The 11,043-nt window shown below is 61.1% G+C and overlaps 4 protein-coding genes across 5 annotated transcripts in view; 3 read left to right on the forward strand and 1 right to left on the reverse strand.

Annotated features, from left to right (window-relative positions):
- The window catches only part of MAX (MYC associated factor X), a 2,970-nt gene extending 1,633 nt beyond the window's left edge, over positions 1-1,337 (forward strand). Inside the window, exons 3-5 of one of the 2 annotated variants that reach the window (XM_015863098.2) lie at positions 269-376; positions 572-701; positions 798-1,337. In XM_015863098.2, the coding sequence (XP_015718584.1) occupies positions 269-376; positions 572-701; positions 798-985 (426 nt within the window). In that variant the 3' untranslated portion in view covers positions 986-1,337. The remainder of the gene's footprint in view (positions 1-268; positions 377-571; positions 702-797) is intronic. The other variant, XM_015863099.2, reaches the window with a different exon arrangement.
- A 308-nt stretch (positions 1,338-1,645) lies between these two features.
- Positions 1,646-11,043, reverse strand: part of LOC107314159 (protein farnesyltransferase subunit beta) — a 10,840-nt gene continuing 1,442 nt past the window's right edge. The window contains exons 3-14 of the mRNA XM_015863103.1: positions 10,577-10,647; positions 4,406-4,470; positions 4,259-4,331; positions 4,026-4,117; positions 3,459-3,605; positions 3,305-3,388; positions 3,132-3,218; positions 2,924-3,053; positions 2,701-2,833; positions 2,408-2,519; positions 2,088-2,202; positions 1,646-1,998 (exon numbers count right to left, since the gene is read on the reverse strand). Coding sequence (XP_015718589.1) covers positions 1,897-1,998; positions 2,088-2,202; positions 2,408-2,519; positions 2,701-2,833; positions 2,924-3,053; positions 3,132-3,218; positions 3,305-3,388; positions 3,459-3,605; positions 4,026-4,117; positions 4,259-4,331; positions 4,406-4,470; positions 10,577-10,647 — 1,211 coding nt within the window. The 3' untranslated portion in view covers positions 1,646-1,896. The remainder of the gene's footprint in view (positions 1,999-2,087; positions 2,203-2,407; positions 2,520-2,700; positions 2,834-2,923; positions 3,054-3,131; positions 3,219-3,304; positions 3,389-3,458; positions 3,606-4,025; positions 4,118-4,258; positions 4,332-4,405; positions 4,471-10,576; positions 10,648-11,043) is intronic.
- On the forward strand, positions 5,969-7,784 carry RAB15 (RAB15, member RAS oncogene family). Its single transcript, XM_015863095.2, has 7 exons — positions 5,969-6,154; positions 6,502-6,562; positions 6,671-6,731; positions 6,809-6,886; positions 6,989-7,078; positions 7,315-7,380; positions 7,452-7,784. The coding sequence occupies exons 1-7, from the start codon at positions 6,031-6,033 to the stop codon at positions 7,605-7,607; spliced, it is 636 nt and encodes a 211-aa protein (XP_015718581.1). The 5' UTR covers positions 5,969-6,030; the 3' UTR covers positions 7,608-7,784.
- GPX2 (glutathione peroxidase 2) lies at positions 8,668-9,511 on the forward strand. The gene is made up of 2 exons (XM_015863087.2): positions 8,668-8,947; positions 9,019-9,511. The coding sequence occupies exons 1-2, from the start codon at positions 8,723-8,725 to the stop codon at positions 9,367-9,369; spliced, it is 576 nt and encodes a 191-aa protein (XP_015718573.1). The 5' UTR covers positions 8,668-8,722; the 3' UTR covers positions 9,370-9,511.

Consider the following 11,043-nt stretch of genomic DNA (forward strand, 5'->3'; position numbering starts at 1 on the left):
GGGATGTGTATTTGGGAGGGCTACGTGGGGAACTAGGGGGCTGTGGATGGGGGGAAATGCACGTGGGGCTGTGCCCTTTGGGTACATGTAGAGGCAGCACTGTGTGCTTCCCCCCCCTCCCCGCCTCTTCTGGGCCCAGCCCCAATTCAGCTGCAGCAGGAAGCTGCGCCATGGTGAAACCGAAAGCACTGTGACCCCTTCCCCCCCCGGTGTCTGTGTGTGTATGTGTGTGTGTATATGTGTGTGTGCACATGCCCCCCCCCTGCAGGCAGACAAACGAGCCCACCACAACGCACTGGAGCGCAAACGGAGGGACCACATTAAGGACAGCTTCCATAGCCTGCGGGACTCCGTGCCCTCCCTGCAGGGCGAGAAGGTGAGGTTGTGGAGCGTGGCGTCACGGGGACCTTATTGACTTCCCTCTCCCTTTGCTACGGGGCTAACGTCACTTGGCTTTGAGGTTTTGGTGGTGGAAGCCGAGTTGTGCAGTCAATGAGGGGCTGTGGGTCCCCTAGACGATGCCATGGTAGAGCCGAGGTCTTTATCTGGCCCATGTCTTTTCCCACTATTGCCACAGGCATCCCGGGCCCAAATCCTGGACAAAGCCACAGAGTACATCCAGTACATGCGTCGGAAAAACCACACGCACCAGCAGGACATCGACGACCTCAAGAGGCAGAACGCGCTGCTGGAGCAGCAAGGTGAGCACTACTCCTCCTTCCTCCCCCCAAGGAGGGGGGTATAGAGGTATAGAGGCCATCCCCGCCCCCCTCACCCTGGGCTTTGACACCTTGCAGTGCGAGCCCTGGAGAAGGCGCGTTCGAGTGCCCAGCTGCAGGCCAACTACCCAGCAGCAGACAGCAGCCTCTACACCAACCCCAAGGGCGGCGCCATCTCTGCTTTTGACGGTGGCTCTGACTCCAGCTCCGACTCGGAGCCTGACGAGCCACAGAGCAGGAAGAAGCTGCGCATGGAGGCCAGCTAGGCCCCCCCACACCTGCCCCCTGGCCCCCTAAGGACTCGCCCTTCTCAAGGCTCCAGGGCTGCCCCCTCGCAGCCCCCCTGTGCCAGAATATGGCAGGAAGGGGGGGGCTGGGGTCCCCAACTGCGCAGAGATACCCCCAACATCCCCCCCTCCCCTGCTGCTAGCGAGCCCCTCTCTGCGCCCGTTCCCCCCCCTTCGATTTTATATGAGCATTTCTATTTATACCCAGGGACCACTGCAGCCCTGAGCTGAGCACGAGGCTGTGCAGGAGGCAGGCGTCCCCCCCCGGCCCCTGTTGTCCACCTGTGGGCACCCCCAGGGGGTGAACACAAAAGGGGGGGGGGGGGGGGGGGGGGGGGGAGAGGGGGGGGGGGGTGGGGGGGGGGGGGGGGGGGGGGGGGGTCTTGCTATTTATTTCCTGCGTGTGCAAGGCACCCCCCTGCCCTCCATAGCACAGAGCTGCAGGGCTCGGGCTGGGTGGTCTGTGTGTGTGTCCTGCCCTATATCCCACCCCATAACCCCCCCCAAAACACACAGACACCACGAGCCCCCTCCCCACCTTTGTGGCATTTCCCCCACCTCTCCTCTCCCTGTAGCCAACCCCGTTTTAACGCCGTTCATTCCATGGATCTAAAAGTATGTTGTACATACTGCTCAGAGTTGTCTTGCAAGTTAAGGCTTCCCTTTACTATAAGACTTATAAATAATAAAAAGGAAAAAAAAAGAAACCCAAAACTTATTTTATCCTTCCCCATGGTAACCGTGTTTTCTTGGGGTTGGGGAGGGGGGAGCAGGGCTGGGAACCTTCCCTTGCTCCTTACTCACCCTGAGGGCAGGTGGCAGCTCTGTTTTATGGCCCCCCCGGCTCCTTTTTGGTATGGCTAGCACCCTGAGGGCCTCGCTCTGCCCCCCTACCCTGCAGCCTCCAGGCTGGGCACGGGCTGCTGCAAGAAATGCATCACCGCCTTCACCACTTTCTCCGGCACGATGTTGTAGACGGGATGTGTGGGCCGCTGCCAGAGCCAAGGACAAAGCACTTTGAGCTTAAAGAAGCCCCATAGCGGGGGGAGTCCTGTATCCTTTCTCCCCCTTTTCCACCTACCAGGCGGTTTTCAGGGATGCCCAGGACCAGCTCATGGTGCAGATCTCCGCTACCAAAGTGCTGGGCGATGGCCAACCCGCTCAGGCAGTAGCAGGTGTGATAGAAGTCCCGTGACCTGGGGTAAGGGGAGGGGGGGGGGGCACACTGAGCAAGCGGGTCTGGGGGCTCATTACCCCCCATATAACCATCTCAATATTCATTGTCCCCCATATAACCAGCTCAATACTCATTGTCCCCCATATAACCAGCTCAATACTCATTACCCCCCATATAACCAGCTCAATACTCATTACCCCCCATATAACCAGCTCAATACTCACTTTCCTGGCTTGTCCAGCAGCCCCCCAGCTGGGCACTGGCAGCAGAGCAGGATATACTCCTGCAGCGCAGACTGGTCGAACATCCAGTGTGACATGCTGAGAGCCAAGTCACCTACACAGGGTTAAAGAGGGGACAGGGGGAAAGAGGGGAAGGGGGGGCTGTTAAAACACCCCAAGACCACCCCGGGGTGCAGGTCCTGCTGCCCCCTCCATGGCTATGCCACCTCATCCCACAAACAGACACTTCTCAGAGGCAGATGAAGCCCCATTTTGCCCCATTTTTGGCCACTCACCCTGTGTATGAAGGGCTCTATGCAGCAGTGGCAGCAGCCCTGCCTGCCAGAAGGAATAGCAGCCATCCACCAGCTTGTTGCAACGACCCTGGAAGCCACCTTCAAAGTGCATCTGCCGCCCGGTCACCCAGTGCTGTATGAGACATCAGGGTTCATTACCAAGACTGGGTTTCACCACCAGAACCAGGACCCCCCCAGCACCATGATACCCCATGGCACCCACCAGCAAGCTGCGTAGGTTCAACAGATGCTCCTTCTTCAGTATAACCAGCGCTGCCAGCCCGCAGAAGGTGTATCCACCATGAGCCTCCATGCCCGGCACCCCACCGATACCCCCCTCCCAGTTCTGGCACCTGCACGAGGACAACACTAAGGACAATGACAGCAGGGCCATCAACCCCGTGCCCCCCCCCCCATGGGTCAGCACCCACCTTGCGATCCATTCGGCCGTCCCTGTGAATAGAGCTGGTGTGAGGACGTTGGTCAGCGATGCCACGGCAGCAGCACAGTAGGCGCTCCTGGGGGTTTAAAGGGCAATGTCCCTCTGTGCCCAGCCATGGGGGGGGGTTGGTTTATGGGGTCACAGAGGGGATGGTTCACCCACCTGACATCCACCTCGCCACCCACGTGCATCAGGAAGGAGCCATCGGGCTGCTTCAATGTGTGTAGATACTCCAGCAGCTTCTGCCTGTGGGGCAGCATGTGGCCTGTACCCCATACATACACCCCAACCACAGCCCCACACTGCCCTCCTGTACCTATTAATGACGTTATATGCTTCTTCTGTACCGATGATGCAGAGCGCGTTGACAGCAGCGTAAGTGGGGGCCAGATGGGGGTGCTGGCCCGGCCCCCCCCCAAAGCCACCCTGGGGACTCTGGCAGCAACTCAGGAACTGGCAGACACTGATAAGATAAGGGGGGCAGATGGTGACTGGGACCAGGGGAGGACAGTGGGGAGGGGTGGGCAGGAGGATGGGGCACATCCCATAGCAGCAAAAGGATCCAGCCTCAGCTCAGGTGTTTCCATGGGGTGATGTGTCCCAACCAGCCCTGGGAGCCCCCCACCCCAATGAGGTAGATGCTGACTCCCACCTCCCTCTGTCACGAGCTGCTGGCCAACAAGAATAGGCAGCATTGAGGGCTGCACAGGACACAAAGCACTGTTGTGTCGGCGCCAGGGACACGGGGACAGCAGGAGGTGGCCCCAAAGGACAAAGCAGCGGGCACCTCTGGGAGCAGGAAAACCCACACTGTGCAGCTCTAATATGGTTCATAGGGTACAGAGCCCCTCAGTGCCCCCCAGGGCTGGGGGGGGGGACTTACTCAGAGGCAACCGACTGGGGAATGGGCTCCTCCAGCAGCTCCAGGCTGTGTAGGATCCAATAGCAGAGCCAAGGGCGGCTGGCATCCAGACACTATGGGGATAGAGGGGGAGCTATAGGCACTCTAGGAAGGGCAGAATCCACTGCCCCATAGCACAGGAGCAGCCTCCAGGGCAAGAAGAACTAGGTGACAATTAAGGGTTCACCATGGAGCCCTGGGGCTGTGCTCGGTACCTCGTAGGCTTCTCCCAGCTGCCTGAGGCCTCTCTTCAGGTAGTGGAAGTGCTTCTCCCGCTGCAGGACAAACCTGCAAGGCAGCAGGTTGGGCTCAGCAGAGCCCCAGCACAGAGCGTGCTATGGGAGAGCTCATAGGGGACTTACTGCACTGCGTGGTGGTTCGTCTTGTAGGCGTCGAACACCTCCTGCACGATGTCCTCCACTTTGCTCTATGGCACAAGGAGAGCACGCAGTCAGCACCAGGAGCTGCCACCCCATTAACCTCCCCTCGTTTTAGGTCTAAGGTTATAATGCTTCCAGACCCCTCCCTGTCCCACCCCAGCACCCCAGGGAGCTTATGCAAGAAGAGCAGCTGGGGCTTCCTGCCCCCAGAGTTAAGCAATGCTCCATGGCAGGGGCTGGAGCAGGGGAAATCACCTCCCCACTGCTTCACACCCAGCCCCATAGCACTCCCAGATCCCAGACCCACAGCACCCTCCTCTCAGACCTCATTCCTTCATCCTTTGGCCCTCTCAGACCCCATTCTCACCCCCTGTCCCTCCGTGCTTCCCTCACATCCCCACGCTCTGCAAGGTCTCAATCTTAGGCCCCTTCATATCTCAGCCCTTAGACACCAACCCCTCAGATCCCACCCCACACCCCCGACCCCATATGTCTCAAGCCCAGGCCAGGCCCCCCACAGATGCCCAGACCACAGCCCCGTCAGCCCAAGATGTCCAGCCCACAATCCCAGCCCCACAGATCCCACCCCACACCCCCGTAGGCCCCAGAGCCAGGCCCCCAGGCCAAGCCCCCACAGGTCCACAGCCCCATAGAGCCCAGCCCCATAGAGCTCAGCCCCATAGAGCCCAGCCCCCACAGCACCCTCAGCCCCAGGATTCTCAGCGCCCAATTCCCACTGTCCACCCCAGCCCCCAACCACCCCCAACCGACCCCAACCCTCAGCCCCACCCCTCACCCCCCCCCCACACCTGCTCCGCCCTCACCTGCTCGGCTGAGGGGTGGGCCTCAACCCCGTCATGCCCGCAGCCTTCCGCCTCCCCCCAGGCCGCGGCGGGCGCGCAGCCCCGCCAGGCGGCGGCCGGCCGGGCCGACGGCGGCGGCGGGACATAAGACCACACCGTGCGCGTTTGACACGCCTGCAGGCAATAGCCCCCGACCACCCACGCTTGAGCCCCGCCGACCCGGGGTCGCAGGGCCGCCGGTCAACCGTCAACCCCCCCAGAGCCCCCCAAAGTTCCCAATGTCCCAGACCCCCCGCATAGGCACCCGTAGCCCATTACCCCCCATGTGATCTCCCAGTGTGGAGTGCCCATCCTGCCTCCATTATGCCCCAGTGTGATGCCAGAGTCCCCCCCCAAGGGCCCCATGGATGCCCAGGACCCCCAAGGCCCCAGTACCCATAGCCCCCGTAGGCCCGATTGAGGCCCATTACCCCCACATCCTCCAGTGATCCCATTACCCCCATATGTCCCCATGATCCCATACCCCCCCCATATGTCCCCATGATGCCCATACCCCCCATATACCCATTGTGGAGTACCCAGACCCCCCCCATATATCCCCAGGATCGAGACCCAACCCCCATAGTGCCCGTGGGATGCCCAGACCCCCATAGCCCCCAGGAGGCCCATACCCCCCTTGCAGGCCCACCCCCCCCATCCCTCCCTCCTCTCCCTCCCGTTACCCGGCTCATCCCCGCGCTCCGCCCCGGTTCCATCCCGCACACATCCCCGCCCCCGGCCCGGCGGCGGCGGCGCGGGGCCGCCATGGCCAAGCAGTACGACGTGCTGTTCCGTTTGCTGCTGCTCGGAGATTCGGGTGTGGGCAAGACGTGTCTGTTGTGCCGCTTTACCGACAGCGAGTTCCACCCGGCTCATATCTCCACCATCGGTACCGGCGCCGGGGGGGGGGTGGGAGCGACGGGAGATGGTGGGGAAGCGGGGGGAGAGGGGGCTGGGAGCTAAAGGGAAGGCAATGGGAGATGGGAATAGAGGGGAATATGGGAACGGAGGGTGATGTGGGCATAGGGAAGGGAAATAGGGAGCAGAGAGAGATGGGAGTGATGGGAGAATGGGGAATAGGGAACGATGGGCAGGGGGAAAATGGGAAACTGGGAGTAAAGGAAGGTGGGAGGACCAGGAAGAGGAGGAATTGGGGGCTGGGAGAACAGGGGGACATGGAAAGCAGGGATGGAGTGGGGAGATGGGGAGATGAAGTCCAGCCCTCTTCCCATCCAGGGGTGGACTTCAAGATGAAGACGATTGAGGTGGATGGCATCAAGGTGCGCATCCAGATCTGGTGAGTGACTAGAGGGGGGCTGTGCCCCACGGTGCCCCCCACCCCGGGGTCCAGCTGAGGGATGGGGTGAGGAATGTCTCACCCCACCACCCCCCTCCATGCCCTCAGGGATACAGCAGGGCAGGAGCGGTACCAGACCATCACCAAGCAGTACTACAGGCGGGCGCAGGTAATAGGAGCACAGGGGGGGAGAAACTGAGGCACGGGGAGGTCCCCACCCCCACCTCCCTGTTGTCTTTCCTGCAGGGCATCTTCCTGGTGTATGACATCAGCAGTGAACGCTCCTACCAGCACATTGTCAAGTGGGCCAGCGACGTGGATGAGGTGGGGGCTCGGAGGGGGGGGGTCACCTTCATTTATAGGTGAGATGAGAGGTGCTGATGTGCTCTTTCTCCCCTTCCCCCACCCACCCCCCCTTTTTCTTAGTACGCACCTGATGGAGTCCAAAAGATCCTCATTGGGAACAAAGCGGACGAGGAGCACAAGAGGCAAGTGGCCAAAGAGCAAGGGCTGCAGGTGAGCTGGGGGGGTCCCCCCCCCAGAGCCTGCTGCACCCCTGTGCTCCCCCCCAGCATCACCCAGCATCTCCCTCCACCTCCAGCCTCCCCTAAAGTGCCCCCCACCCCAATGCATGACCCATGGGACCATCCATCTGGGATGCAGAAGGGCTGGGGGGGGGATGATGGTGAGAAATAGGGGCTGACCCCTCGCCCTAAAATCCCACGGGCACCGCCGAGCCCTTTGCCTCGCAGCTTGCCCGGGAGTACGGAATGGACTTCTATGAGACCAGCGCCTGCAGCAACCTGAACATCAAGGAGGTGTGTGGGGCCAAAAGGGGGGGGGGGTTCCTCCCACCCCCATCCCAAAGGCTGACCCCGTTTCCCCACAGTCCTTCACCCGGCTGACGGAGCTGGTGCTGCAGGCGCATCGCAAGGAGCTGGAGGGGTTACGCACCGCCACGGCCCCCCCAGAGCTGGCCCAGCTGGAGGAAGATGAGCAGCAGACCCCAGGGGGGAACGACAACCCTAAAAACTGCTGGTGTTGAAGCCCGGCCTCCCCCAGCCCTGCTACAAAGGGAGCATGGCAGGGGGGACACAAGGAATGGGGACTTACAGCCCCTTGGTGTTTTGGGGGGGTCCCAGGCGCTGTTTGCACACCCTGTTTTGCACATTGTTTCCATAATAAAGGAGATACTGGAGCCCCCTTACTGGGAGCAGTGTCACCCGGCAGTGCCACCGTGGTGTCCCCGGCGCTGCGGCAACCCGAGCAGTGATGAATAATGGAGGGGACCTGCCAGTGTCCCCTTACCCAGGGTGGGGATGAGGTTGTGGAGATGCAGGAAGAACAGGGGCCGTGGGCACCAAGCAGTGGGCAATGGGATGGGTGGGCATCAGGGCACTGGTATCAGGGTGGCAGTGGGCACTGGAATGGGTGGGCAGTAGGTTGGTGGTGGGCATTGGGATGGTTGCTTAATGGGATGGGTGGGTGTTAGGATGGTGATAGGCTCTAGCACAGGCAGACATTGGGATTGTGGTGGGCACTGGGATGGAATGATACTAGAAGGGTGGTGGGCAATGGGGTATGTGTGCATCAGGATGGGCATGGACATTGGGATGGATGTGCAGCGGGGTGGTGGCGGGGAGCTGGATGGGTGGGCATTAGGTGCTTATTGTAACTGACAGACAGCAGAATGGTGATGAGTGATATATGAGCATCAGGATGATGGTTGGCAGTGAGATGGGGGGACGCTGGGATGAGCTGACATCAGAACAGTGGTGGCCTTGGGCATTAGGATGGGCACGGGCAACGGGACAGCACTGGACATCAGGATGGATGTGTACCAGGATGATGACACATAGGCAGCAGGATTATGGCTGGGTGCTGGGACACGTGGGCACTGGGATGGCGGTGGGCACTGGGCTGGGTGTGCAATGGGGGCACCCACCCAGCTGCTTCCAGCTCCAGACTGCAGCATCCACATCAATAATTGAGGCTGGCATCACTGCCCTGGCCTTGCCCCACCCCATCCCTGGGCAGGTGCCAGCAGGTGGGCTGGCTCTGCTTTCAGGGCCGCGGGGTGGATGCCATCATCACGTGGGTGCAGGGCAGCCTTTAAGGCGTGCAGCAGAGCACACAGAGCACACACCGTCACCCGCAGCCATGAGCGTCCCCATCGCCAAGTCCTTCTACGACCTGAGCGCCACCTCCTTGCAGGGGGAGAAGGTGGATTTCAACGTCTTCCGAGGGCGGGTGGTCCTGATCGAGAACGTGGCGTCGCTCTGAGGCACCACGGTGAGGGATTACACCCAGCTCAACCAGCTGCAGGCACGTTACCCGCGGCGGCTGGTGGTGCTGGGCTTCCCCTGCAACCAGTTCGGCTACCAGGTAAACCCAGGGGAGCGAGGGGATGCTGCGGGGTGGAGGAGGACACGGCTCAGCCCTGTTACCCTTACCAGGAGAACGGCACCAACGAGGAGATCCTCAATTGCCTCAAACATGTGCGGCCGGGGGGCGGCTTTGAACCCAACTTCACCCTGTTCCAGAAGTGCCAGGTGAACGGGAAGGACACCCACCCCGTCTTCGCTTACCTGAAAGCCCACCTGCCCGCCCCTGTGGATGAGGCAGATCATCTGATGGCCGATCCCCGTTTCTTGGTGTGGAGCCCCGTCAGGCGCTCCGACATCTCCTGGAACTTTGAGAAGTTCCTGGTGGGGCCCGAGGGGGAACCTTTCCGGCGTTACAGCCCTCGCCTGCCCACCATCCAGATAGAGCCCGACATCCAGCGCCTCCTCAAGTTGGCCAAGTAGGGCTGTACCCCCTTCCAGCCAGCCCCTGCCCTCTGCTGAGTGATGGCCTCCTCCGAAACCCCCGTGGGGAGGGGGCCTGATGGGGTGGAGGGCTGGGACCGCTGGGATGGGGCCGGCAGCAATAAATGAGCTGGAGGCAGCACCTCAGCCCTCCCGTTTGTGCATCCCCCCTTCCTAGTTCTTTTGAGACATGGAGCACATGGGATGCAGGAAGTGGCTGCATGGGTGGAATGGAGCCAAGCACAGGGGCAGCCCCACGACGGGGGGGGGGGGGAAGAGGTGGAAGCAATTTCTGCAGTCTCATAGTGTGGGTGTGCCACCCTGCCCTGCCCACAACAGGAATGAGTGCCCCCAAGCAGGGCGAGGGGACAGCCCTAGAAAGGGGAATGCTTCGGGTTGAGGGGGGGGGGGTTGGGAGCGGAACAAGCACTAGGAGGTGGGGCACAGGGAGATGACATCACCCTCAGCCCCTGTTCCCATTGTGGGTGTGGAGGAGGGGGAAACAAACACAGTGCCCCCATATGCAGCTCTGAGCTGTACCAGATTCACCTTTATTGCTCACACTCCTGTGCTGCACAGAACCGTTTCGAGGTGCCAACAGGCTGGGACCCTCCTTTCCTTTCTTCAGCACTAGATCAGGGTTGAAACCCACCCCACCAAGAGTTACAAACTGCCTTCAGAAGAGCGGGGTCATCTGGCGTGGGTCATCAGGCAGGATGCTGACCGAGTCCTCGGCACGGCCACACAGCAGGCACAGCATGGTGTACTCCTGCAGCAGAGCACGGTGCAGGAAGGGGGCTCAGGCCATGCTATCCCCTCCCTTCACCACTGAGGAAACCAGAGCTGGGACCGACACTTGATCCCCGATTGCAATCAGATCCCAACGGATTGCGTTTCGCCCCCCCACAGGACCCTGCCCCACTGGCTGCCCAGAGCCCATTTTCCAGCACTTTGCTGCTGAATGGGCAATGTGCCATGGAAGAGGGATGGGGAGAGCGGGGTGGTTGCTTTCATGTGTGCCAGGGAGCTTCTGAGCTGTGCACCTGTGATACCGGGACCAAAGCCAGCACTGCAGGTGGTCCCAAGCTGCTGCTCACCTCCATCTCCCTCTGGTGGCTGAGGGCAGGTGGGCATTAGCAAGGCTGAGGGCACCCCCAGAGCTGGGGGGAGCACAGCAGAACCTCCCCCTGAGCCCTGGGAGATGTACCTGGTAGTCATCCACCACGCTGAAGGTGTATTCGTGCCGTGCAATCAGGTGGTGGCAGTTCTTACACAGGTCTGCAGAGGACACCAGGTAAAGGCCTTTAGTGACAGGGATGCGCCCAGCCCTGACATAGTGCTCAATGGGGACATGGCTTCACACATGAACCCACCTCAGCCTTTACAATCATCCCCATAAGACCCCAAACCCTCAAGGCTCCAGCCTCCCTCCAGCTGCTCCCTTAAGGTACCAGTGCCCCCCAAGCCCAACACCCCCCACACAGCCCCTAATATCCCCCCCCCATAGCACCAAACCCCACCAACAACCCCCTTCAGACACCAGAACCAAGCCCAGATCCCCCTCTCACAGCTCCACAGACACCCCCAAACAACCCCAGGACCCCCATTACCCCCTATAGACCCTCAGAGCCCCCACATTAGGCCACACTCGACCCCCCCCAGACCCCAAACAAC

This window comes from Coturnix japonica, chromosome 5, assembly GCF_001577835.2.
Source record: "Coturnix japonica isolate 7356 chromosome 5, Coturnix japonica 2.1, whole genome shotgun sequence".
Taxonomy (NCBI): Eukaryota; Metazoa; Chordata; class Aves; order Galliformes; family Phasianidae; genus Coturnix; species Coturnix japonica.

Bases quoted from the DNA above. Each gene is read 5' to 3' on its own strand.
- RAB15 (XM_015863095.2), top strand. From the start codon at position 6,031: ATGGCCAAGCAGTACGACGTGCTGTTCCGTTTGCTGCTGCTCGGAGAT. The intron at 6,732-6,808 runs GTAATAGGAGCA...TCTTTCCTGCAG, and splicing joins AGTACTACAGGCGGGCGCAG to GGCATCTTCCTGGTGTATGA. The intron at 6,887-6,988 runs GTGGGGGCTCGG...CCTTTTTCTTAG, and splicing joins GGGCCAGCGACGTGGATGAG to TACGCACCTGATGGAGTCCA.